The 27353-nt window shown below is 39.0% G+C and overlaps 1 protein-coding gene across 8 annotated transcripts in view; it reads left to right on the forward strand.

Moving 5' to 3' along the window:
• Positions 1–27353, forward strand: part of esrrga (estrogen-related receptor gamma a) — a 219433-nt gene that overhangs the window by 168549 nt on the left and 23531 nt on the right. For 7 of the 8 annotated variants that reach the window (XM_065288325.2, XM_065288322.2, XM_073812302.1 and 4 more), the window contains 2 exons: positions 6511–6621; positions 10802–10984. In XM_065288325.2, the coding sequence (XP_065144397.1) occupies positions 6511–6621; positions 10802–10984 (294 nt within the window). The remainder of the gene's footprint in view (positions 1–6510; positions 6622–10801; positions 10985–27353) is intronic. The other variant, XM_073812301.1, reaches the window with a different exon arrangement.

Below are 27353 nucleotides of genomic sequence, written 5' to 3' on the forward strand. Positions count from 1 at the left end.
CAGCACGGAGTGCACTTGTCCCACAGCTTAGCGAACCAAACATTTAGAGTGACAGAGAAAATACATTTTCATTGGATTAGAAGGGAGATTCATACGACTATGTGTGTCTTTCCCCCTACCCCTGTCATCTTGTGCACTTTCTCTCTCGCTTTTCCATCCCACTTAAGATTTAATAATTCATTCCCCGTAGATCTCAGGGGATCTGGCAACCAGCTTGCCTGTTGCTTGTTTGTGTTCATTTGTCTAAAGTCCATTTGCATCTTGTGTGTAAACTGAATTGGGATTTGCTCATTTTCCCAGAATGGGGTGTCCCACTTACAGGGCCGGACTCAGCACACAGGACACATTTTGTTTTGCCCTCTGTCATGGGTCACAGTTTGTTCCCCATAAAAGCTCACAGCATTAATAGAACAGACTGTAAGAGGTGGACTGTTCAGAACGAGGAAACTCAGCGAAAACAATTTGGTCCCCCATCGGATTTTGCCACACATGCAAGACAATCATAACAAATAACATTTTCCTTGTTCATCATTTTGCTTTTATTGTGATGTATTTATGGCCTTTTTAGAGATAAAGATTTAAAGGAACATTTCACATTTTCAAGACTTTTTTAAGATATAAATAAATAAATCTCTACCTCAAAATACCATATAGATAATTTATTATAGTATGTTAAAATTGCCACTTTGTGAGCGTGAGCAAAAATGTGCCGTTTTGGGTGTATCCTTTTAAATGCAAATGAGCTGATCTCTGTACTAAATGGCAGTGCTGTGGTTGGATAGTGCAGATTAAGGGGCAGGTTTTATCCCCTTCTGACATCACAAGGGGAGCCAAATTTAAATGAGCTATTTTTTACATGCTTGCAGAGAATGGTTTACCTAAACTAAGTTACTGGGTTGTCATTTCGGGCGAATGCATAAATGTAAAACGTAAATTCCAGACATTTGAAGAGATGCCAGCAATTCAATACTGCTCCTAGACCCCATCCACTTGCATTGTATGGAAAAAAGCAGCTTGGACATTCAACAATCAAGGCACTGCCGTGAAAAGCAAGCTAATGGGAGGCCATATCAGTAACATATAATAATACCCCATTACAATGCAGCAGTATGTAAATCAGATCAACATTCTCTCTCACATTTGGTTTTAGTAAGCGTTTCATTTTCCTTCTTGACATACTGTTGATAGAAACTCTATTCTGGTGTACAGTTGGTCATTTAGCTGGTTAAGTGCTCGTTCCTATATATATTCAGCAGCGAGTAAACTATACCATCTTGACGCATGGCACCTGTAAAGAGACCGAAATAAAGGCACGCATTTGACGTTCCTGCGAACACTTAAGCCTTTGTTGAGTGGATATGGCATAGTGTTTATACGTGTCAGCTGCGATAAATTTGCCTGCCATATTTACTCTCTGATGCTCCATCAGCCCTGGCAAAAACAACAGTCTCCTTGCCTCTTTAATGTGTCTGCACGAATGCTGTTCACTATATTAGATGACAACAGTTGTAATACTGAATTCCAGACGAATCGGCACGCACAGTTTATATTAAAAATATTTTTTATAATTAGCATTTCATTTGCTAGTTTTTACCGTTTGTCAGCTGATTTAAGAACATATTAATGTTTATTTCTCAATGCATTCCCAAATATGACTTATTATTCACATTTTCATCCATCCATCCTGTGGTTCATTTCTGGCAATGTCTAATTATTCAAAGTGGCAAACATGATTGTTTCCCTCACACTTCCCTGTAAATTCGTGCAGATGCCTTGCGGGATTCTTCGCCACCTATGAAATTCAAAACAAGCCTTGTATAAAGTTTACGGTCATCTGTGGGTCCCAATAAACGTGTATGGGGGGGAGGGGATCCTTTAAAACAAGGGAAAAATATCTCGCCGCAAAGCAAGAGTCTATTTGTCATCTTAATTAAAACAGTAAAACCTCGTAATCTGCTGGGGATTTACAACAGTGAGAAATGAATTTTCGGTCTCCTTTATCCGCCTTGTATCCAACTTCATCCACATTCGTTGTGATGTGAAGACTTTAACGCATTTCATGTCCACCTTAGTGCTAACTCATTAGAAGCCAGATTTCTGAACATGCAAATTGTGATATTTGAGTAAAAGCAATAAGTCTGCAATTTTCAGAGCATGGAACGGAAAAAAATGAAAATTACTTACATTGCAGAAACAAAGATTTTGCTTGCAATTATGTCAGGAAACCTATTTTTAGGGGTTATTCAATTTAACAAAAAAATATGCACTGGTTATTCTCATGTAATTCCAAACCTGTATGACTTTTATTTTATAAATGAGAAGTTTTAAAGAATATTCCCACAATTCTCTTTTGCAGAGGCGGACATTACTTAAGTATTTTTACTTTTTACATAAAAGTATATTTTTAAGCATTTGTATTTTATCAGTGTTTTTCTTTTGAAAACATACATTACATAATTTAGCATAAATTAGCATATTATCATAATTTTTACTCCACTACATTTCATAATTTCAAGTTTTTGCTTTATACTTAATATTTAAATATTTAAACTAATTAAACATATAGTCAATTTTTTTACTTAAGTAAAAAGTAAAAAGTACTTTTGTACTTTACAAATATATATTATATTAATATAATAAATATTATTAATATATTAAAGAATAATTAAAGTCCCCCCCCCAAAAAAAATAACTGTTTTATATATTTTTTAATAAATATAAATGTATATTATTTTTAAGAAACTTACTGAAAATGATGTCATTTTTACCTAAAACATTTTGCATGACAGTGATGGTAAAACTTAATTTTCATTGTATTGTACATTTTGCCATAGATAACACATTTTATAATTTAATAAAGTCATTAATTTAGTTTCTAAGAAGGTTAGTTACACTATTTTCAACCTATTGTTGGGTCAAAAAGGCACAACCACAACCGATTTGTTAAATTAATGTTTATATTTGACCCAAACCAGCACACACTTTCAGATAAAAGGTGCAAAAGTTGTCACTGGGATGGTTCTTTTTAAACAGGGGCTTATATGTACCATTTAGGTGCATATAAGTACATTTGAGGTACCAATATGTAGCTCTGATGTACCTTTTTTGGCGTGCGGCCCCCCTTGTGAACAGTGGCCCCCACTTGTGCCCTTCGTGGCCCTTAAAAGAAAATTTATGACATAAAACATTGTAAAACATAAAATTAATATTAAACAAAACTTACAAAATATACAATGTAGTGCTCTTGGTTAGTAGCCTTATTTTTTTTAAGGTTAAATTACATTCATGATAAATTTATGTATTTTATTAAATCTCATAAAACTAGGCCCACCGGCACAATTTCATCCCCCAGTTTGAGAACCACTGCTTTAAGGTACCAGTGTGTACCTTTGAGGTACCAATATGCACCTTTTAGGTACAAAAGTGTACTTTTTGAACATTTTTCTGAGAGTGTATGTTAAATTATTATTACCCAACATTTGTTATTGAAGATCATTTTTGTAAATTTTTTCAGTTAACTGTAACGTTAAGTTTAATGACAAGTTAGTCTCTCTTCCCTTAAAAGGAAACCCACTGCATCCACGTAACAGATTCGGTTTTGAGACTGTAACATCACAAGCAATGTTATTCATCAGTGTGGATCCATAGATACGCCATCAAACAAACAATCGGCAACTCTTTGTATCTGCCCCTGTGTGAAACCCGACCCAGCATCACACCATGTGCAGCCAGGCGCCTGCTTGCTTTACAGTCATGTGCCGATAGAAAGTCTGATAGCGGACAGATCGCTATTATGACCCTTCTGATGGTGTGAAGCCACACTGGTCATTTGTGGAGGATAGCGATCACCCCTGCGTCGGCATCCCGTAGCCACATCGTGATCTTTACAATATGTAAAAGAGCTCACAAAGCCGGCTGCATGTCGGTTAGAAAGGCTAACTTGTTCCAGTGGTGTTTGTTTTTGGAGCGTGTAAATCCTTGAAGATCTCCTTCAGCTGAGGAGGTTTGTCTAAAAATATCTATTAATATTTAAAGTTCATTCCAGGCCTATAAGTGTATAAAGAAACTTGATAGTGACGTGATGATGATTTGGTCTCATTCACTTATACAGTAGTGGCCAAAAGTGATGTCCAACTTTGAACAATTGACATCTTTACTCTATATTCAAATATTTTTGTTAAAGATGTATTCAAAATTTTATATGCATGCTGCTTGCATTGGTGTTTTTAGGGTATTCTATATTAACGTAAAAAATCTTAAAGTGGACATATCATGAAAATCTGACTTTTTTCTATAATTGGTTCACCAATGCTTCTATCAACACAGAAAATGTGAAAAAGATAAACCCAGTAACTTTGTTTTGGTAAACCATCCTCTGCAAGCTTGTGAAAAATTAGGTCATTGAAATGTCCCCTTGTGATGTCAGAAGGGGATAACACCGCCCCTTCAGATCAGCTCATTGGCATTTTAAAGAACACACACAAAAGTTACATGTTTTTGCTCACAGCTATATAGTGGAAAATTTTAGATGCTATAATAAATTATCTATATATGATATATTGAGCAAGAACTTCACATACGCAGTGGGGACACCAAAAGATTTATTTTACATCTTAAAAAAGTCCCCTTTAAAATTCACAACGTCACATTTTTGGTATTAGAAACAAAAATAGACAAAAATAGATTGCAGATTGGTACTACATGTAATTTCTGAATCCAGAAAACTTGATCAGTCTAATGCAGTGGTCTCCAACATGGTGCCCGTGGGCACCACGTTGCCCACACAGAGTCTGTGAGTTGCCCGCCAAAGCAAATTCGAATAAAAGCCTTGATTTTAATATTTATTCATTACATATCTTAATATTAGCTTGTCTTCTTTTATGTATGTTAATTTATCATTTTAAACAATAATAAAACATGTCAATAAGTCAAATAAAATTTAATTAACAAGTAAAACAAATAAGTTTTGAGTAGACTATATCAAAAAAGTAGCCCTCCAGATTTGTGTTTTAGTCATTGTGGTAGCCCTTGCTCACAAATTGTTGGAGACCCCTGGTCCAATGAAAGAGCAATAACTGAACGGTAGATGCAGGTTTGGTAGAGCAAAGTGATAAAAGATGGCGCACGTGGCTGCAGGTGATGCTATTACAAGCATGTCTGCAGCAGAGGCGTAGCAGTGAATTAGCCCAATAATTCCTGCTGTCCAGTCACCCAGGATCCGGTTACCACAGGGTCTTGTTAAGATGAGAGGCTGTCAACGTGCGAGTGTCATGCGTTGTTGCATATTTCGGGTGGTGGCATCAAGCATGCAATGCACGCAATGTGGCATCTTTTTACGACCTTTGATGCTTCTTGCTTGTACATTCCTTGTGAGCGGATAAAGTCATGGATCTCGATTTGTCTTGCAGTACAATGTCACACAATCAAGAACCAGCTAGGATTCATTAACACCTGTAATATAATCAAAGTATATGTGCTACATTCACTTATTAGTGGATATTTTGAAGTGGAGTGCAGTGTCCCCTCATGCAAACTGTAATGTGTACAAACCCTAAAATGTAAGCAGGCACTTTAAAATTTCAGTCAGTGATTTTGAATGTGAGCAAGGTGCATCTCATTGTTAAATAATTCAGAGTATGTCAGGCCTGGAAAGCCCAGCGGACGTGCGCATTGAGCGGCATTCGGATAAACGAGAATTCCAGCGTTTTAATTGTGAAACAAGGGACGGCCCACTGGGCCTTCATGTCCGTTTCGTTCCTCTCCTGTACGCAACATGAAACGGGTCCTGGGCCACCTTTAAGTGGTTTCCATGGAAACCGCCCATCCCCTTGAGAGGTTTGCATAATTAAATTAAGGATCTTTCGTATGTCAATTAATTAAAAGTGGGGACAGGTCTTTAAAGGCCGTGCTCTCATCAGAATCAAAGGCTGGGATGGATGCATTCAGAATGTTTTCGCAACCGCCGCGCCCCTATAAATTACCCACCCATCACGCTTTATTTACGCTCCTCGTGCGGGGAAAATATCGACGCGAGCTTTGAATGATGTGGGGAGAATGTGGGTAAATGACGGGCGGTCGGTGAGGCGCTTGATGTGGGTACTTGAGCACTTGAGCACCCTTGCACTCTTGAGACACATGAGGCTTGACTGTTAGCGTCCCCTATGATCGTTGTCACCACCGCTTTAGCGGACGTGCCGCAGGAATGGCTCTTTGCTGTTTACCTGCTATTCAGCCGTGAGCTGAAGAGGGTTGGTGAAGATCACGTACACGCGATGAGCAGGAGATGGGCAGGTGCGTGTCCGGATGTCACATGGTGAGAGTGACTGTGCCCCTGTCTGTCAGCAGCTGGTCATCTCCTGTCCACATCCCTGAAACAGCCACTGACAGCTGCCGTGCCGTTTATGGCAACTGGCCTCCCAGTGCTCTTAAAGCGACAGCGCTTCAGTTAAATGTCATCTGACTGTTTGTGTGAAAGTAAATGTTTTTCTTGTTTGCTTTTTGTTTCATCAGGGGTTCGGCTGGACCGCGTGCGCGGAGGCAGACAGAAGTATAAACGCCGGATAGATGCGGAGAACAGCCCTTACCTGAACCCTCAGCTGGCTTTGCCGCCCAAAAAGCCATGTAAGCATACTTATGAACGTTACTATTATAAGTTATATTAGTACAAATATTATAGCGTTAAAGGGATAGTTTAGCCAAAAATGTAAATTCTGTCATCATTTTCTCATCCTCCTGTATGAAGAAAAAAAGAATGAGAAAATGATGACAGATTTTTTTATTTTTTGGTGAACTATCCCTTTAACACAACCTGTTTTCTTTGGTAACACTGCATTTAAAAAGATGAGCAGGGATGATGACCATTTATCTGCTATTGTGCAGGTGGATATCGAAATTAAGTTGCTTTTTCCCTATTCCAAACATCTGTGTCAAAATTTAATGCCAGATGAAATCCTACATTTTTCACTTATATCTTACATTGGCCAATCATCTTATTTGCTTTGCACTGGGAAATTGGACGCAAAATAAAGACAGAGATGTAGTATATGACAGAGTCAATTGACAAAGATGTTTGTGTGTGCGTGTGTTGGCGAAGAGAGAAAGAGAGAGAGGTCTAATCCGGATTAAATCCAATCTGGCAATGACATCAAACCCACAATACCGAAGCTTCCGCACTGCCAGACTGCTTTGCAAACAGACAGCACGGCAGCGCTTAACAGATTTGTCCCTAAAGCCTTTTTACTTAATGGTAGCATATTCTCCTGGAATACAATATGCTTTTATGCATGATAGCAGTGGAAATAATCTTAATTATTACAGTAGGAATCATTTTAGGAATGCAGCGCTCCGAATAACCTTCTCCTTAATCCTACTGATCCCCCTTCCAGGTTCAGGCTTACTTGTATCCACCCAGAGCTGTAATATAGTATTGTTACTCTGATTTTTTCTTGCTGTTGTACACAGCCCTGGGACGGTGACTTTGCTTCAGTAGGGCTGGTTTCTGGAGACGCTAGCTGTACATACACAAGCTAATTTTTCCGAAAGAGATTTTGATTCACTAGCATGGTTTCCATTACAGATTTATGCAATTATGATATTTTCTACATGTCGATAAAGAAACTATTACAAAAAGACGCTGTTTCCTTAAACCAATGGTGTGCAACTAAAATAAAATTTTTCTAGTCTATAGCAACGGATGTTGGTAGGTTTACGTATCCCAGCCACCGTACTAGCCATTGTTTTTAATAAAAAATAAATAATTGTTTTTAATGGCAAGGAAAGCGAAAACGATCTTGCATCTTTAAAGATTGATCGTGTGACTTTGACACACATCGGGTGACCTGTTAATGCCAAAACAAAACTGTTTCCTTTGCAGTTTTGCAATACGTTGCTTTTTCGAACCACCTCATGCGAACGCAAAAACTAGGAGTTTTTGCTGAATTGACGCGTTTTCATCTGACATATTTTCAATTCGCAATTTCAGTTTGTGCAATATGAAGAGCAATGAAAAACAACTAATGATTTACTAATTTTATCTCCTAGTTATCCAGAGAACGTCTGTTTTTTTATGTTTCGGTTGCATTAAGTATTGTTGATGTTGCATCAACAAAAACATAATTGAACTATTCTAGAAAACATTTTACATCAAAACATTATTGTCAGGTTAATGTTGTAAAAACAAACAACTCCTAAAAACAGGATTAACTCGCTTATACAACAAAAACAAACAATCAGAATTTAGTGCACCAGGGACATTCCACTTTTTAAAAAAATAAAAATTTTCCAGCTCCCTTAGAGTTAAACATTTGATTCTTACCTTTTTGGAATCCATTCAGCTGATCTCCGGGTCTGGCGCTATCACTTTTAGCATAGCTTAGCATAATCCATTGAATCTGATTAGACCATTAGCATCGCGCTAAAAAATAACCAAAGAATTTCAATATTTTTCCTATTTAAAACTTGACTCTTCTGTAGTTACATCGTTTACTAAGAATGACGGAAAATTAAAAGTTGCGATTTTCTTGGCCGATATGGCTAGGCACTATACTCTTATTCTGGCGTAATAATCAAGGACTTTGCTAGTGTAACATGGCTGCAGCAGGCGTAGTGATATTACACAGTGCACAAAATAGTCCCCTGCTATTGAAAGTTACTAAGGGGACTATTTTCGGCTGCTGCGTAATTTTTTAGCGCGATGCTAATGGTCTAATCAGATTCAATGGATTATGCTAAGCTATGCTAAAAGTGGTAGCGCCAGATCCGCAGATCAGCTGAATGGATTCCAAAAAGGTAAGATCAAATGTTTAACTCTAGGGGAGCTGGAAAATTAGCATATTTTTTTAAAAGTGGAGTTTCCCTTTAAGATATCTTGGATGTCCCATTAGCAGACTGTCAGTTTATCTCCAAGCTCTCTCTATCTTTTCTCTCGTTCTCTCTTTATTTGCACAAACAGAAAGGAGTAGCCATGGTCCCAGCCTACCTGATTGATTATTTGCACATAACAAAGGCATGGGGTTTAGAAATTGGGTTGCATTGATTCTAATTAGGGAAACATTAAATAAGATTTACCTAGAGATAGCTCTTACAGGCGCCCCCCGTTCCCTGGAGTAGAGGGGCTGAGCCAATTGATCCGTTTTCCCCTTCCTCCAACACACACACACACATCTCTCAGAAGTTAATGCTTTTTAATTTAGTGATCGTGTTTGTGTCCTCAGACCTCAAACTTATGAACTGGGCTCAAAGTGATTCATTTGGGGGTTGCAAAGACACACACAGAGTTCGTAGTTATGCCTCTGTCTATCATATTGCATTGACACAGATGATTAAACAGCAAATGAATTTCATTTAACAGTAAGGGTGTCGCTAATTACCTATTACAATCTTCCTCACAGAAGCAATCCGATTTGAAATGTGTGTCCTTTCTCTTATTAGAGGGATAAAATACCTCCAAACACTAATGTTCATGCTACAGTTCACAGCATAATCCAGAATAGGACTGCAAAATATATATTTTTTTACAGCAGTGGATAAGTTTGTTTTTATAGGGTCACGGACAACAGGGAAAAGCAATGAAAATACCCAAATAATCAAACATAGTTATTGTAACCTAACAAATACTGTAGACTCACTTTTGTATTGTAAAAGGAAGAAAAAACACCCATCTTGTTGGTAAAAAATACAAATATTTTTTCTCTTTTATCATAAACCCTTTCGACGCGTCTGCAGCAGGCACTTATTTTGGCATGACACGTGATGCACATAGGATCACTCGACGCGCAGAACACATATTTTGAAATTACGAACCACACACATGACGGGCTACATACATGTTGTGACGAACTTCGCATCGAGCGCCCTCGAAAAAAGAAGTCTATGGCCGCCAAAATCTGTCATAGACAAAGTAGCATGAACTGCTCACATTGTTGAAAACTGTAATATTAGTTTAATTTTTATTTAAATTATTATTTAGTTACATTTTTATTTATTTTATTAAAATAATATTTATTTTATTTAAATTTAAATAAAAAAACTTTTTTTTTAATACTGTGATATTTTTTTTACAAATTACTTATCTGTGAGCTTCATTATTTTTAAAAAATTAATGTGTTCTCATAATCAAAAACGCAAATCTCCTCTCCTCCATAAAAACGATCTCTCTTTACTTCCAGTCACGAGGAATGGCGGGAGGGTGGGGCCCTGGAAAAATCACAGCGATTAGCAAATAGCATCATGACCCAACTTTCAACAATTCAATACATTTTCAATGGACGAATATAAGTCCCGCCCTACCTTTTTTCATATCTCAAAAGCCGTATCACTCAGAAATACATCACAACAGGAAAAACAAGACAGTTGCTACTTCCGTGACTTTATGCTGGGAAAAAATGCTGGGAGTCAAAAAGGGACAAACCCAAAGCGTAGGGTTGTAATTTAACCTGTGCTGGGTTGTTTTAATCGCTTGTTGGGTGAAATGTAAAAAAAATTGGGTCAATGTATCGCAACAGCTAAGTTCGTCCCTTTTTGACCCGATGATGGATTAAACCCAGCATTTTTTGATGGTGTAAATGTCTTTGTCAGGATGTATGGTCTTCTGAAGAATCCACTGCACAATAGTCTCTTGTGTTAATTGTCGAACGAAAACACTTTTCAATACCACAAGTCTCTTTTTCAGCCCAAAGAAAACAACTTTGACAATATTTCATGTTATCTTATTGCTTTCTTTGCTACTGAACCAAACACTATATGACCTTGCTTGTATAATCCCAATCTGTTTCTTTGTTCTTCCCTCGTTGTTCAAACACAGTCCCCTTTGGCTGCCTTGCAGATAACAAGATTGTGTCTCACTTGCTGGTGGCGGAGCCTGAGAAGATCTACGCCATGCCTGACCCCACCGTGCCCGACAGCGACATCAAAGCCTTGACTACGCTTTGTGACCTGGCCGACAGAGAACTGGTGGTCAACATCGGCTGGGCCAAACATATCCCAGGTATGACATGACTGCATGATCTAGAAATCATAAACCTTGATCTTATTCTAGTTTTCAAAATATTTTTGTGAAATAGCTCTTTACTTTTGTCTAAGACTTTTTGAACTCCACTGTACACGTCAATATTTAGCAGCAGAGCGTGTTTGTATCCGTTGGAGTAATTGCTGTATTCAGCAAGTACAAAATGCTCTCTTGAAGGCTAAACAAATCTGTGTCAATCAAGGACGTTTGCCATCACCGGTCCACGTCTGACACGTTCCTTACCTCAGCATTTCTCCTCTGACAGCAGATGAGGATCAGTTTGTTTAGTTTAAGCTTATTTCCTCTCCCAGTCCAGCGTGACACCTGAAGTGTAGCGCAGGAATTTCCTTCCGCTGCCTCTGCCGGGCCCACCAGCAACGAGGCTTTCTGACATTAAACATGAATGATAATGGTATGACCATGATTGAGACAAGTAGCCTTCCATCCCCCAAGCCGCTGCTTATTATCGATCTTCACAGAATGAGGACTTTAATAATCTTCTTAACAAAGCCCTTCTTTTGCATTTAATCTGTGAAGCCCTGGTCAAACAGTGGTGGTCCACTTATACCCACAGTGACTGATTTGAGAGCTTTCTGAACCTTATTCTCTCTTTCTCTCTCTCTCTCTACACACAATCCAAGAACCGTGATAATGGTTAGACATCATACATTCATGTGAACATACCCGCATACCCTGATTGTTCATTTTGAAACTGCTACCGTGTTTGTAAACAATAAAAATACAAGACATTTAACCAAAATATGATTTATTTTATACCAAATGAGACGTTGTTTTGTAGCTCTCTATGCGCTGTGGATGTAATCCTGCTAAGCTTGGCAAGGAAATAACGCCAAGCAGCCATATAATGGTCTTAAAGTTTAATAGAGTGCCAATCTTCTCCTAGGCACGAGATACAGGATTGGGATATTTCAGCTTTTCCATGCCACATTTACCCACGCTTACCCTGTGGATTTAATGTAATTCACCTAATGTGCAGAAAGCACATTGGTATAGAATAGTATGAATATAGTATGGTATGGTGTATGGTACAGTGTAATTGTGGTGTACTTTAGTGTAGTATAGTATAGTATAGTATAGTATAGTATAGTATAGTATAGTATAGTATGGTAGTATGGTATGGTATAGCAGTATGGTATTATAGGGTATAGTATGGTTTAGTGTATTAGTATGGCATAGTATGGTTTTGTGTAACAGTATAGTATAGTATAGTATAGTATAGTATAGTATAGTATAGTATAGTATAGTGGTATGATGGTATAGTATGGTTTAGTGTAACAGTATGGTATAGTATAGTATAGTATAGTATAGTATAGTATAGTATAGTATAGTATAGTATAGTATAGTATAGTGGTTTGATGGTATAGTATGGTTTAGTGTAGCAGTATAGTATAGTATAGTATAGTATAGTATAGTATAGTATAGTATAGTATAGTACAGTATAGTATAGCGGTATGATGGTATAGTATGGTTTAGTGTAACAGTGTGGTATGGTAAAGTATAGTATAGTATAGTATAGTACAGTATATTAGGGTATGGTTTAATGTAATAGTACAGTAAAGTATAGTATATAGTAAAGTATAGCAGTATGCTAGGGTATAGTATGGTTTACTGTAACAGTATGGTATAGTATAGCAGTATGGTATAGTATAGTACAGTATAGTAGGCTATGGTTTGGTGTATCAGTATAGTATAGTATAGTATAGTATACAGGGTTTCCCGCAGCATTTTTCAGTTCGGGCGGCCCACCTAAGCTGGGATACCCTACCACCTTAACTAGTCTGTCCAAAAAAAAATCCACCAAACGCCACATGGCTGAAATGAGAGAAAGACATGGTCCGTCACTGTCTGGAGGATAACTAGCCTGTTGATAAAACATTCAATTAATTAATAATCTAGTATGTGTTCATTTTCTGTCATAGTTTCTTCGAAATTGAGTTTTATTTGAGTGTTTTAAATAAAATATTTTCATCATGACACGTACACCCCGCCCCTTTGATTGCCACGCCTTCGGCCCGCACAACCCTACCACCTTTTGTTAACTAACAAATTTTCTGCGGGAAACCCTGGTATAGTATAGTATAGTATAGTATAGTAAAGTACATAATATAGTATAGTGGTATGGTAGGGTATAGTATGGTTTAGTGTAACAGTATAGTGTAGTATAGTATAGTATAGTATGGTATAGAATATTATATTATATTATAGTACAGTATAGTATAGTATAGTGGTATGGTATTGTATTGTATAGTATTGTAAAAATGAAGCAATTTGCATCAAAATATGTACCCCAGCTATCAGTGGTGCTGTACCCTTTCATATGTGACGGTTTTGCACCAAAAGACATGACATCAGTAAATCAAAGCTGGGTACTGCCCCGTTGAGAGCTAGGATACATATTTAACAATTTTTTTCTAACAGTGTAGTGTGCAGTTCGTAAGGAATAATTGACGACGGGCCGCTGAATTATAGGAAAATAATGCACACCCAAGGTGGTAAGGCATTATTTTCAAATAATTCAAAGGACCGGAGTCAATTATTCTGCTTAAACCACGGTTACCACAAACATTGCTCTGGTGCCTATTTTTAAGACATTTTAAAGGCTAGGTGTGCGGTTTACAGAAAAATAATCAACACCCATGGAACATTTCTCAGCCAATCAGAATACAGCATTCAACAGGCCTGTGGTATATAATATAGTATAGTATGGTATATTATAACATAGTGGTCTTGCATAATATTCAGTATATGTGTAGTATGGTGTAATATAATATATGTAGTGTAAATTGTCGTCTATATATTGCCAAATGCACATAAAATTGAACACATAGTATGACGGATTCTTTGTTTTCTCTAGGCTTGAAGTACAGACCTATAGACCTTTGTCTCAGTGTGTATATAAACTTGTTTTGCTCCGCGTGTATGCATTTTTACATTCATATTTTTCATCCCACATACGTCCGTGTGTGCATCTGCTCATAAAGCAAACAGAGGGGTCTCTCATTCGACAGTATGTGTTCAGTGTTAGAGTTCACATCCTGTGTGCCTGCATCGGACCGGGAGCGATTGCTCAGCAGAAGAGAGATGATTGTATGATTAGACCTCGGCAGGCAATTCTGTGTCTGTTTGAAGGGGATGGAGCCCCCTCATCTCCGGAGCAGGTATTCCTGCGGCTCTCATCTCCTCCTCCTCGCGCTCCGATTGCCAACGTATCCTGATGAAAATTTTGGTTTCAAAGAAAAATGATCTTATAGCGAGATACGGTATAAAGACGGATTTGTGACCCTCGGTCAAAGTTGCCTTCTTGCCCAAGATTCCTTTTTCTCACACAAACATTTTTTCCCTCAAAATGAATTTCCACCGAACACCACCTCAACCTTTACCACACACGCAATTGACAAGCTCTATAAACGGCCCCCTTTTAACCTCCCCCAACCACTCATCCGCAACTCCTCCATCTCAGGCCCCAAACACGTGCGAGTGTGTGTAGATTTCTCTATTTTCGGACTAGTTTGTCTTTGTGGTTTCTATGGTACAGTAATTTTTTTTAATCAAATTGATGAAGGCCTCCATTCTCCCTGTGAGCCCAAACCAATTTATGCCTCATGATACGGCAGCTATGTTGCTAACAGACGTAACAAACTGTCAGCCTCTCGCGCAGAAGCTAATTTGAAGTCATTAGGTGTGCAGCGTACGGGCAACAATTTGTTACGGTGGTTAGGAGCGTCGCTGACATTTCTGAGCGCCTTCGCTTACGATCTGTCCTGGGCGAGAAGCAGGCAAATTGTAAACTAATTTAAACATCACTCAGTATTACAGGGGCTGCCGCTGCGGAGAGCTGGCGGATAATGAAGCAGTCTGTGTTTTGCGGAATGGAGTTAAAGACGCCGCGACGGCGGCTCCCTCGCCCAGCAGCGCAGACGTGGCTCTCCTTTCTGATTGCTTTTTTAATGTGCGGACGTTTCGTCCCTTCTCTGATCATTTACATGCTCACGCAGGGCGTGAAAACATTTGATATGCCGTTTCGGGGGTTTACAAACACAAAGCAAGAAAAGGTCCCAGAACAAAACCTGGCTGCGTGGCTGGCCTCCCCATAAGCCAGGCATTGTGACAGACAGCATGATTTGGAAATGTAATATTAAAGGTGCCAAAGAATGCATTGAAATAATATATTAAATTGTCTACATAGAAGGTATGTGGCTTTATTAAATGCAAAAATGATCCAGAAACCTTTTACATGTCCATTTACAACCCTAGGATTTGCCCTTAGAATAAAATGGTCTATTATTATCTTATTTGTTTTTCAGAGCAATTAAGTAGCTCTGTGTGAGTAAACAGACCTTATGTTTAAGCCTGTATCAGACGAAGATACAGATTTTGAGGAATAATTTGGAGATTGTTAATGGACATTTCTGAGTGGTCGGTTAGTGTTAATTCAGTATGGACCTGTAAAACTTTATGTCAATAGTAGAACTTTAGCCGAAACGTTAGCATATAGCATTAACTAGCCTATAGCGCTAACTCAGCAGTCACAACTTTGTTTTTAGCATTGTAACAACATTGTACTTTTTTTAATGTGTAATTTAATACATCACGACTGTAACGTCACAGTTGGTGTTAAGTAAAGCGTTCAGTCTTTGGCTTGATTTTAAGAAAGGGTGGCCATTCATGCCAGTTCCGCCGGACACGTCCTGAACAGGATTTCGGGTGCATTCTCCTTAAGTCATGTATAATATTTCGGGTTCAATTTCAGAAAAGCAACCGTTACATTACAAGGTAAGAATGATACTACAATGATTGTATGTCCTAAAATAATAAATCTTAATTTTTTAATGTATTTTAACTGAAATGTGAGAACCTCGATGACGTATGCGGTCGAGCAACGCGACTTCCGGAGAACACACCCGAAATCCTGTTCAGGACGTGTCTGGCGGAACTAGGGTGGCCATTCGTGTCAGTTCCGCCGGACACGTCCCGAACATGTTTTCGGGTTCTCCGGAAGTCGCGTTGGTCAACCGCATACGTCATCAAGGTTTAATATTTCGGGTTTAATTTCAAAAAAGCAACCGTTACATTTCAAGGTAAGAATGAAACTACAATGATTGTATGTCTTAAAATAAATAAATCTTAATTTTCTAATGTATTTTAACTGAAATGTAAGAACCTCGATGAAAACATGTTCGGGACGTGTCCGGCGGAATTGGCACGAATGGCCACCCTAGGCGGAACTGGCACGAATGGCCACCCTAATTTTAAGCTACATGTCACTACACAGATGAAGCAAATGTTTGTGAAATAGAGCAACCCACTCTCACGGCAAGTCGTGTTATAGTCACGAAATATTTGATTAATTTATTCGTGTTCAGGACACGATTGCCATTGAGCACAAATGACTTTTTCGTGTCACTCGCACAACTTTCTATAAATAATTTTTTGTGGCCGTGGCACGACTTTCTTTTCCGTGTCATTTTATGTATTGTTTTCTCATTGTTTTTTTACCATTGTCGCTTGGAGTTGGGGTTAGAATGACTTTCTGTTACATTTCAGACATCCTTTCCCAATCCCCAAATCTTACCCCAAGCGAAAAAAGTTTTCAAAATCGGAAGAAAAACATGTAGAAACCAATACATAAAAGTACATCCTAACCCAAACCCCAAAACTAACCCCCACCCCAAGCGACATTGATTTAAAAATAGGTAAAAACAATGACATTACATAAAATGACACGAAAAAGACATTCGTGCTCAATGACACGAAAAAAAGCAAAAATCGTGTCCTGAACACGAATAAATTAATCAAATATTTTGTGACTATAACATGACTTGCTGTAAAATAGGGTACAATAGAGAGGAGGAAAATCGGTTAAAAACCCCAAAGCTTTTTTCATAAATAGCCCCAGTGGGAAGAAATAAAATAAACGAAAACGCCCTGACATGCCTTATCGCGACACAGCTGTGCACAATGGCAGATGTTCGCACTTGACTTGTCGAATGGGTTGCAAGAATGGTCGGCGTGCGGACCAATGTTGGCTTTTTAGCATGACAGGACCCTCACTGTTAGGGGCCCTTTATGTTGCCTGAAATTGCTCGGCCTTCTCCCATTCTTGGTCCTATCTCTGGGACTTTCTCTCTTTCTTTATTTCCCTTTCAATTTTCACTGGCACGCGGATAAGCGCGTGCTAACACAATATGATTGAGCTGTAAAATGGAATCCTGTCGTTTCTAATCTCTTTTATGTAGATACCGAGGTACTGCCACACTCCACTTCACTCCTCTGCCTCCCCTCTACATCTCTCTCTCTCTCTCTCTCTCTCTCTCTCTCTCTCTCTCTCTCTCTCTCTCTCTCTCTCTCTCTCTCTCTCCACCTTCCAGCCCTCTCTCTCTCATTCTCTCAATTGTCAGGGCCAGTGCTTTTGTAATGGGTTCTGGAGAAGAAGAGAGAGGTACTGAATCAGTCATAGAAGCCAGATTTGTACTCAAATATGGCAGAGAGGTTTCGCAGGGCATAATAAGATGATTACGCGCTCGCTGGTCGGATGCACCGTCGAGCTGCACAAGGGATTAGCATATTCCCAGAAAACCTTGTTAGGGGGGAAAAACGGGAGGTGTGTCGTAAATGCAGTCCGTAGGTGTGATTGAGGTGTCATCATTATTGGTTGACCTGTGTATATAGGGCTTAGTGGCCCGTTCTGTATACGAACAAAGGCTATTAAAGTTTCTGAAGCGGAGCGCACACACTACTGCCCCGAGGCTAATGCCCTGTGCAACATAGTTATGTTTTAGTTATTTCTTTCTCGTTCCTTCTCGGAAGTCGGAGATGTCTCAATCACTAAGAGAGAGGGATAATCTAAAGCACAGGTTTGCTTTCTACATGAGCTACAGTCAAAATACAGAAATCAAAATACAACAGTGGCTCTGTTTTCCTCCCTCCTCTTTCTCACCACGCTCTCATTTTGACTGAACGTTCTTGCTAGTTTTGTCTCATTAGCTCAGCGAGCCCACTGGAGGAAGAGCTAATCATATGTAAACATAATTATCTTCAAACTTGAGTAAAGCCCCGTATTCCTCCTCGCTGATGCCGCTGCCAGCGCTTTTCCCAGATGTGATTTTTGGGACCCTCCTCCTTTTCTGTCCTCCTGGATGAGAGGAGAAAACCCATTCGTGGCACCCCCGCCCCTAGCCGATATTCCCACTCCAACCAATCTCTAAATGAGGCCTTGTCTGTCACCACCCTCAGCCTGACACACTGCAAATATTGATTAATAGATGCCCTAAGCTCCTTTTAGCAAATCAAATTTTCACTTTTAGCAGGGATTTCACTCCTGATACATCCAGCAAAGTGAGACGCACTAAATTAAGGCTGACACTCGGAGAAAAAGGGAATACGACAACACAAAGACAGGAGATAATGTGTCTGCGTGAATAATGTGAATGAGCGATTTTATGGTTGTAGGTTTGTGTTTTTAACATCTACGCACACTGCACTAACTTGAACATTTGCATTGGCATTAGCTAACATTAACAAAGATTAACTCATTACCCGCCAGCATTTTTTTGTGATTTTCACAAAATGCCTTCCAGGAAAAAAATCTAAAAATATATAAACATACAAATATATCAAATGAAAGAACAGACCCTCTGCTTTCAAACAAACAATAAACAAACAAACAAAACGTGAAAAAAACATTTCATCCTATCTATATTTTTTCTCTTAAATATGGGTATTTTTCTTTAAAAATATATTTTTGAGAAGGAGTTTTTTTTAGAGATCAGATTCAGAACGATGATCAAAACATACATAGAGTTTAAAATTAGTAAATAACGTTTTTGCTTCAGTTTTGTCATTAATTGGGTAAGTGCATCCATCTAGTGCAGTGGTTCTCAAATGGGGGTACGCGTACCCTTAGGGGTACATTGGGGTACTGCAGGGGGTACGTGAGAGAAAGTGGAAACTGACATTTAGGAATACATCAATAAAATCAGTAAATCATGATGATAGTATTTTTATATGACATTAGGACTACACAAAGATGCATTTAAAAAAATCATACATTTAAAGCACATTGTACAAAATGCATGTGCGAGTTCAACCTGTTGATCTTGTCTGGCGCATGCGCTAAGGTTTCAGTTCAGCAGCTTTAGCAACGGAGATACACGGAGTCTGCTCCTGTTATCATTTCATACTTCAAGTTTACTTTCTTTTGTGGTGTTGCTGTGCGTATATATATATATATATATATATATATATATATATATATATATATATATATATATATATATATTCAAGTAAGTGACATCTGTCAGTGTTATAAATATGTTTGAGTTTTATTTGGTTAAATGTACTTCATTAAAGCTTCCATAATAACCTTGGGAAAGCAGCTGTAATTCACACAAAATCAATAATTCAAAGGTTTATTTTCAATTTAATATGAATGTCAATCTATTTAATTATATCTTTATGCCATATTTGTTAAAATGTATGTTTAATTGCATGTTTGCAAATCTGATAATAGCGCAACGTGGTGCCTCGTCCGTTTGGTGAGACGCGCGTGCGATCTGCGGAGGCTTGCGTTGCGGACCAAAGCGCGAGTTTAATCAAAGCTTGACGCACACTCATTTGTAACCTGACACCGCTAACCAGCTGCATAGCAGGGGCCAGCAGACTAACCTTAATACTGCCATATTCAACTTGTAGCTTGCAGTTTATAGCCTACGTTGCTATATTGTTACTGCTTACTGCTATACGTTTAAACCTTTTGTTAATTAAAATATGTTCAGTACTTAGATCATTTACAGTATTTATTGAGACCTGAATTCAGAATCAGGAGCAGGGTCTGCGCGAAATAAGTTAGGAGAGGTGGCTTCTTAAAAGAGGATGCTAAAAAGAAAAAACAAACCAGAGCCTCAAAAATACCACCAGTTTCGTGATGAATACTAATAAGCAATAAACCTGCTCTGGGGTATCAGATATAATAACTGTTTCACTCTCTTTTCACTGTACTCGGCTTGAAAAAATCATAAAAAGGGGTACTTCAGCCAAAAAAGTTTGAGAACCACTGATCTAGTGGATAATCGTGGTATTGCAGATTAACATAAAAATTCACCAGGAACGTGTTTTTTATAAAAATGAAAAAAATTCTTAATTGACGCGATATCTCGTCAATGGCGGGGAAAGAGTTAACTAATGCATTTACTAATGTTAACAAATACAACCTTATTGTAAAGTGTTACCATTTTTTTTATCTTTATACTCTTTATCTATCCCTATAAACTATGCACCAGTGTATAAGGTAGGGTTGCCAACTGTCCCTTATTAGCCAGGACGTCCCGTATTTTGGGCCAAATTGACTTGTCCCGTATCGGACCTCCGGTGTCCCGTTTTTTGAATGCTGCGTTGATCTAACCAGTGACTGATACAACAGGCTTTCTCATTGTTTGACTTTCTGGCGCCACAAAAACTGAGAGTCATATGACATCAAAATCCCACGAGAGCGATTCGAGAATTCATACAGAGGAGACTGCTATCGAAATGCTCTCGCGGTACTTTTATGTCAATCGGCTATCGGCATAAAGTCAAATAAGCAGATGATCACAACCAATCGGTGTTATCCAATCACAGATTAACCCTTAGTGCATGAGTAAGTGTTTTAGTGAAGGTAAAGGTGATGCTTTAAATAGGACTATATTAACAAACTATTAATAAACCTACCGTTTGTTGCCTGGGCATGAGTTATAAATTAATATTTAATTAGAAGATTAGCTATTATTTTGACAAATGTCACTGTGTATTCACACAAAACCATACCCAGCAGGCCACCTTTGTCCCGTATTTCAGAGTGACAAACTTGGCAACCCTTTTATGAGGTGACTATCACTCAGAAATATTTGCCAAACCCACAACACGCCACAAATGTAAACACATCTGTTGGAAATGCAACTGACAGAAGTCACATTTGCATCGTGTTTCGCAGGAAACACTCGTATTTGTTTTCTCGTGACAAAGCATTGTGTGACTACGTGTGTGTTTATCCGTCCTTTTGCATGTCTTGATAAGAGCCGCATTTGCATTATAAAGGCCAAATAAGAGCTGACTACTGTAGTTGTGACAGTAACCTTCTGCCCTCTCACCAGGGCTTTATTCGTACAAATCCATCAGGCCCATCACAGCCAGCGGGGGGCGGCCCCGTGTGATTGCCCGTTGAAAAAACAAGGCATTATTGCTCATTTTTCCCTCTTATTAGTTTGATTACATTTGCAAATCAAATCAATCCATCAGGCGGTTTGCGAAGGGGCCGCGTCCTGCAATCTGAAAGGGCCTCCTAGTAATCTTCATCTAATAAGATGCAAATGTGTCACATCAGTAAGTAACCAATAAATCATCGGCGTGTCTCCGCCAATCATTAACCATCAGAATGAACAGTCAATTTTTACTATTTTCAATTTGTGATATGCTGGCGGAATATAAAGATAGATGGACGTAATTATACAAACCAAACTCCATTTCGGTCCTGCCTCACTCCAAGCTCATCCCCAACAGCAAATTTAATGGGAGATACTGTAGAAACAGACCCTATCATCATGTTATCAAATATATCTATAGATCTAGATGATATATAATAATTCTTTATCATGTTGTTATCTCTCTCTCAATCTCTCTCCCATTCCAGAATTATAATTTAGGGTATAATACAACATGCATACAAGGTACTTGAAAATGTGTAACTTACATTTCAAGCTTAATCAGGATGTAAATTTATTATAGGCACCGAGAAAGTGTCCCCTCCGTACCATACAGATCAGCAGTACTTCAAAAATGCACGCTTACAGAAATCCAGAAATGGCATTTATAAGGAAGCAGAAGTGCTGATCCTGAATCAGACTCAAAGAGATTGAAAAGCAATACTGGTTCAAATACAGTACTCCTAACGCCCAGTTCTCAACATCTAAGTGTCCCCCTCCTCATCACCATTTTTCATATTTGAATGTAAATTCAGATTTAAATGTCTGCTACGTTCAGTGTGTCCAGAATGTTCTCACTTCCTTTTTTCCTCTTTTGTTGCCGTCCCTCAGGTATAGAGAGTTTCCCTCTTCTGTACTTCTAAGGCCCTGGAGCCATTGTGTCTCGTGAAACTGGCATCAGCATATTCCTTTTTCGCCTCTGCATAAATTGTGGCCCTTCTCAAATAAGCCCTTGTGTTTTATCATGATCGATGCTTTCTTGTATAGCTCTCTTATATTATTCTCTCATAGCTTTACTTGAAGGCGCCTCTATATAATTATGTGTGTGAATGCACTTTCCGATTTCTTTCCTCGTGAGGATTGCTAACTTTTACCCAATTGCGTAATCAAAGCCCAGCATTTCAGTTTGTGTTTTGGATTTATAGTTTGTCTTTATCTATCGCTTCATCTGTGGGTAGCTATTACACCAGCCTGGCCAGCTTATTGTTTGGGCCCTGATAGATCTGTGCGCAGTCCATCACATGGATCCACGCGCCCGGAAAGCCATCGGCCCGCCTGATGATGAAATACGAGCTATCAGCCTCAGTAATGGCTGTAAAATTTCATAATTACACGGCCTTTATTACATTGCATAATGACCCTGAAGCAGTATGGAACAATTAATTAAGATTTTCAGCCGTGGCTTTTGCAGAAATTAAAAGGTGCTCATTGCTGTGGAATGGGGTAATGTCTTGTCTCAGAAGCATTAAGGCACGTTTTAAGCGAAAGGCTCGCTGTCTGTCTGCCCGTGCCATTAACGTCGGATGCCGGCTATGTGTTTGGAAGAAAGTGCGGGGCATTCCTTTGGTTATGTTTCTCTGCCCGGATCGTGAGGGAGAGACGCTAATCCCCAGCTACTGTATGAAATTAATCCATCCAGACCTCTATCAGAAAGATCTGGGTGTTTTTTCTTAATCTCCAATGATAAGCGTATAAATAATGTGCTGTGGTAAATTCATTGCACACGATGAGAGTTATTCGATGTTTTAGAGAGGAATGTATCATCAAAGATTTTCCCTCGTGTTTTTTCCCGCGATGTCCAGATGAGATACGGTTTGTCAATAAAACCTCGTAAGGGTCTTTATCGATCAGCATGGGAAAACAAATGAATCCGTATAAGTATTTTCCCTGCACCCCTCCCAACTCGTCCAATTATAAGCAAACACACACACACAGTCTCACGCTCCTGAATATATGCTGTGGCAAAGTAAATGTGCATCTGAGGCTCGGATTTAAACCATGCCCTCATGCATTTCGTGGCCTTTGCTAGCACATCCTTACAAACAGTGTGTATGGTTGATGGATCTGCAAAGCCCAGGTTTAGGCGAGCCATGGTGACCCCCCTCGAGAGGCAACATCAAAGACGTCCGACTGGCACAGGAGTGCAGCGGAGAGCTCTGTGCAAACTACACAAATGCCTCTTAAAGGGATAGTTCGGCCATAAATGATATTAAACCCATGATTTACTCACCCCCAAGCTGTCCGAGTTGCATATGTCCATCGTTTTTCAGACAAACACATTTTCGGATATTTTAGAAAATGTTTTAGATCTTTCAGTTGATTAAATGTAATGTTACGGGGTCCACGACCTTCAAGTCCAAAAAAAGTGCGTCCATCCTTCACAAATTAAATCCAAACGGCTCCAGGATGATAAACAAAGGTCTTCTGAGGGTAATCAGCGCGGTGTTTTTGTAGAAATATCCATATTTAAAACTTTATTAACTAAAATAAATACCTTCCGGTAGCGCCGCCATCTTAGTCGCGTCCGCATTCAGGATGAGAGCTTACGCAGCCTACGGAGGCTACTCTCCTGCTGCTCTCTGCCCCCGCCCTCCGAATTTGTCATACGTCACTAAGAAAAGTGCGTACACTACGCTAATACTCTCTCCTGAATACAGAGGAGTCTAAGATGACGGCGCTACCGGAAGGTAGTTATTTTCGTTAATAAAGTTTTAAATATGGATATTTTTTACAATAACACCGCGCGGATTACCCTCAGAAGACCTTTGTTTATCATCCTGGAGCCGTTTGGATTTAATTTGTGAAGGATGGACGCACTTTTTTTGGACTTGAAGGTTGTGGACCCCATAACATTACATTTAATCAACTGAAAGATCTAAACATTTTGTAAAATATCCGAAAATGTGTTTGTCTGAAAAACGATGGACATATGCAACTCGGACAGCTTGGGGGTGAGTAAATCATGGGTTTAATATCATTTTTGGCCAAACTATCCCTTTTAAAAAAAATAGGACAAAACTGCAGTACACTTGGTGTCAGACCAAACCCATTCACTTTCTTAATATGGAAAATGTGAATTAAAGTTTTATTTCAATCATTGATTTTTACATTGATTTCAATATTTTGACGTAGCCTTACTCTGACAATATTAAAAATATCAAGGTTATTTTCACACAGGATGATTTTATATAGAAAACAAAGAATTATTCAAATGATTTTCGCAGACAGGGTCACAAATAGTTTCCTAGTAAATTATGATTTTTATTGCCGAACTAACACACCTCATGTTACAAAGACTTCCGAGATTAATATCAACCTGACCGGCTCCACCCCAAACCCTTAACCATCACCTCCACATTCATGCAACCTCACGACCGTAGAGCCAACTATAAGAGACTCCAGGGAGAAAGAGGAAAAGGTGTAATTAAAATGTAAATATTGATATTTCATTGTTGGAAATGGCTTTTCGGGACAGTGGTTAATGTCACTCCATCTGTGGAGTCTCTGCCATAGATGCTTTATTGCAATCCGGGGAGCTGTCGCCCTTCTCCGCTCCCGCCACCGGGGCACACGTGCTTGTCGCTGCCTCGATTTCATACGCAATTAAGTGGAAAAGTACATTCCGAACCGTAATCCATGCTATCTTAACCAGCTGCCTGGGTATATTTAGAATTAATCTTCACCGCCAAACGCCCTTAATGTATGCAATTAAGAGTCTGCCGATTGCTAATTAGATGCATTAGAATCAAGAAGCTGCATTTACTTGACAATGTGGCATCTCTTCTCGTATAGATGAAGCAAAACGTGTAAGAACGCTACAAACCTCTCAGCTATGTTTTAATCATGAGTAGCCGAGCTTGTAATGCTGTTGAAGAGTTTTGTTATCGTAAAACAGAATTCGCGACTATTCTTCGCAATTTAACCATAATGTAGGGTGAGATTTGCGAGAAGTGGGAGTGCAACCACTTAAAAAAATTATTCATTCAATTTACTTAATTTTTTTAAGGTTGGTTGCAATAAATTTATTTATGCTACATTAAACAATAAAAAATAGAAAATAAAATAAAAAACTTTTGTTTAGATGTAGCTTAAATAAATTGATTGCAACCACTTACCTTAAAAAAATGAGAAAATTGAATGAATTTTTTTAGTGTGGTTAAAGGCAGGTCTGAGGTTTAATAAGGAACCTTTCTGTTTCGCAAAAGCAGTGGGATACATTTTTTTTAGATTATATAAAGGTAAGAACAGTTTTTCAGGGAACCAAAAATTGTTCTTCTACGGCATTGTTGTTACACTGTCAGTAAAAATGGTTAAGAAATGGTCCTTAGCTATCACTGGGGCAATGCCTTTTAAAAACTACACCTTTGCACTGGTTCATATTAGTACAAAATATAATACATATAGGACCTTTTAAAGGGTACCGCCCCAGTGACAGCTAGGGACCATTTCTTGCCATTTCTTCTGACAATGTACGCTTGTAGTACCTTTATTTTTAAGAGCAAAGGGCCTGGATAAACAAAAGAGATTGGTTACATCAGTTGAAAAGCCATTTAAGAGGCAGAGCAAGTTATTACACCTTGATAAAATTTTTGAAGAGAAATATTTTGCTGCTTAAAGGCGGGGTGCATGATCTCTGAAAGCCAATGTTGACATTTAAAATCACTTAATCAAACACGCTCCTATCCCAATAGAATCTGGACCTTCTTTTGACCCACCCCACACATACGCAACCCAGGCAACGATGTCGTTAGTAGACACGCCCCTTAATGCTAATTGGCTACAAGTGTGTTTTTTTCCAAAGCGCCTCTAAGGGGCCGTGCACATGTCGGGCCTAAAAATGCGTGGAAAATGTAGGGGCGTAGGTTCTTGTCACATGACCTAAAGTGCGCTTGCAGCATTCTGAAAAGTTGAAACTTTTTTATCTTGATGCGGTGCCTGGAAAAAATGAGCGTGTCGCACCGTGTGCGCATCGCGACCATGTCGCTTCCATTATGAACGCACATACCGTGCGCCTACATTTGAAATAATGAACATTTGAAACAACGAACATTTGAAACAACAAACATTTGAAACAACGAACATTTGAAATAACGAACATTTGAAATAACGAACATTTGAAATAACGAACATTTGAAATAACTCAAAAGACGCGATATGTGAATGGCCCCTAAGGGGGCGTGCACACCAAGGCGTTTACGCCAATACCCGTTGAATGTTTTCAATTGTTTCCAATTGTTTTCAATGGAAATGCCGCACTTTTCAAAAATGCAGCTGGAATTTTTTTTTCACGCTGAGCGCCCAGGTTTTGCATTTTTCTGCGCTCAGCTCGTCATCTTGGCCGTCCAATCACTGATAAGCAAAGCGGAAGTATCATAGCAACCAAAGCGCTTAGCTGAAATAGCATTGGTACGCACCCATAGTCGGCGTTCACCTGGCGTTTCCAGCGTTTAAATGCTTTTGGTGTACATGCTCCCTTAGAGAAACATTAAACCGATAAATTCCACACAGTTGACCAGGTCCCTGTATTGAGGAGAGACTGTAAATTCCGTTAATAGGTCTAAAATGCTACAGTCAATAACCTTTGACCCCATTTCTCCACTTTTCTTCAGCATTCGTTTTGATCGGCTCTCAGGTCTCTGTTTCTGAAAATCCCCTCAAAACGGTAACAAAATTGTAAGTGACATAAAATACCATTCCATTTTTTCCCAAACAAAAGCCCGTGGGAAAAGCACTCCATTCCATTTAACTCTATTGAATGGCGGAGCAGAAGCCAGCAGCTGTTTAACACCGTAGCAGAGCTCGTGTGATCACGGTAAGCGCTGTACAGCAGCACGCCTCGCGCTGACAGGTGAATATTTGCTTAGCCGCTAAATGGATGTGGACAGCTATGGCGGTGTTAATGTGTTTTCCCTCCTAAAAAGTGTGATTTTTCCCTCCCTCCCTCCCTGTCTCTCTCTCTCTTTCTGTCTGTGGCTGGTGTTGTTTTGGAGATGAAAGGCGGTCGGTGATAAAAGCAAAGAGAATCCGCCGTCTCGGTTTGTGTGTATGGCGCTCTTGTCATTCCTTCCCCTGTGTCCCCCTCCCTACTTAGG

Source organism: Paramisgurnus dabryanus, chromosome 17 (assembly GCF_030506205.2).
Source record: "Paramisgurnus dabryanus chromosome 17, PD_genome_1.1, whole genome shotgun sequence".
Classification (NCBI taxonomy): domain Eukaryota; kingdom Metazoa; phylum Chordata; class Actinopteri; order Cypriniformes; family Cobitidae; genus Paramisgurnus; species Paramisgurnus dabryanus.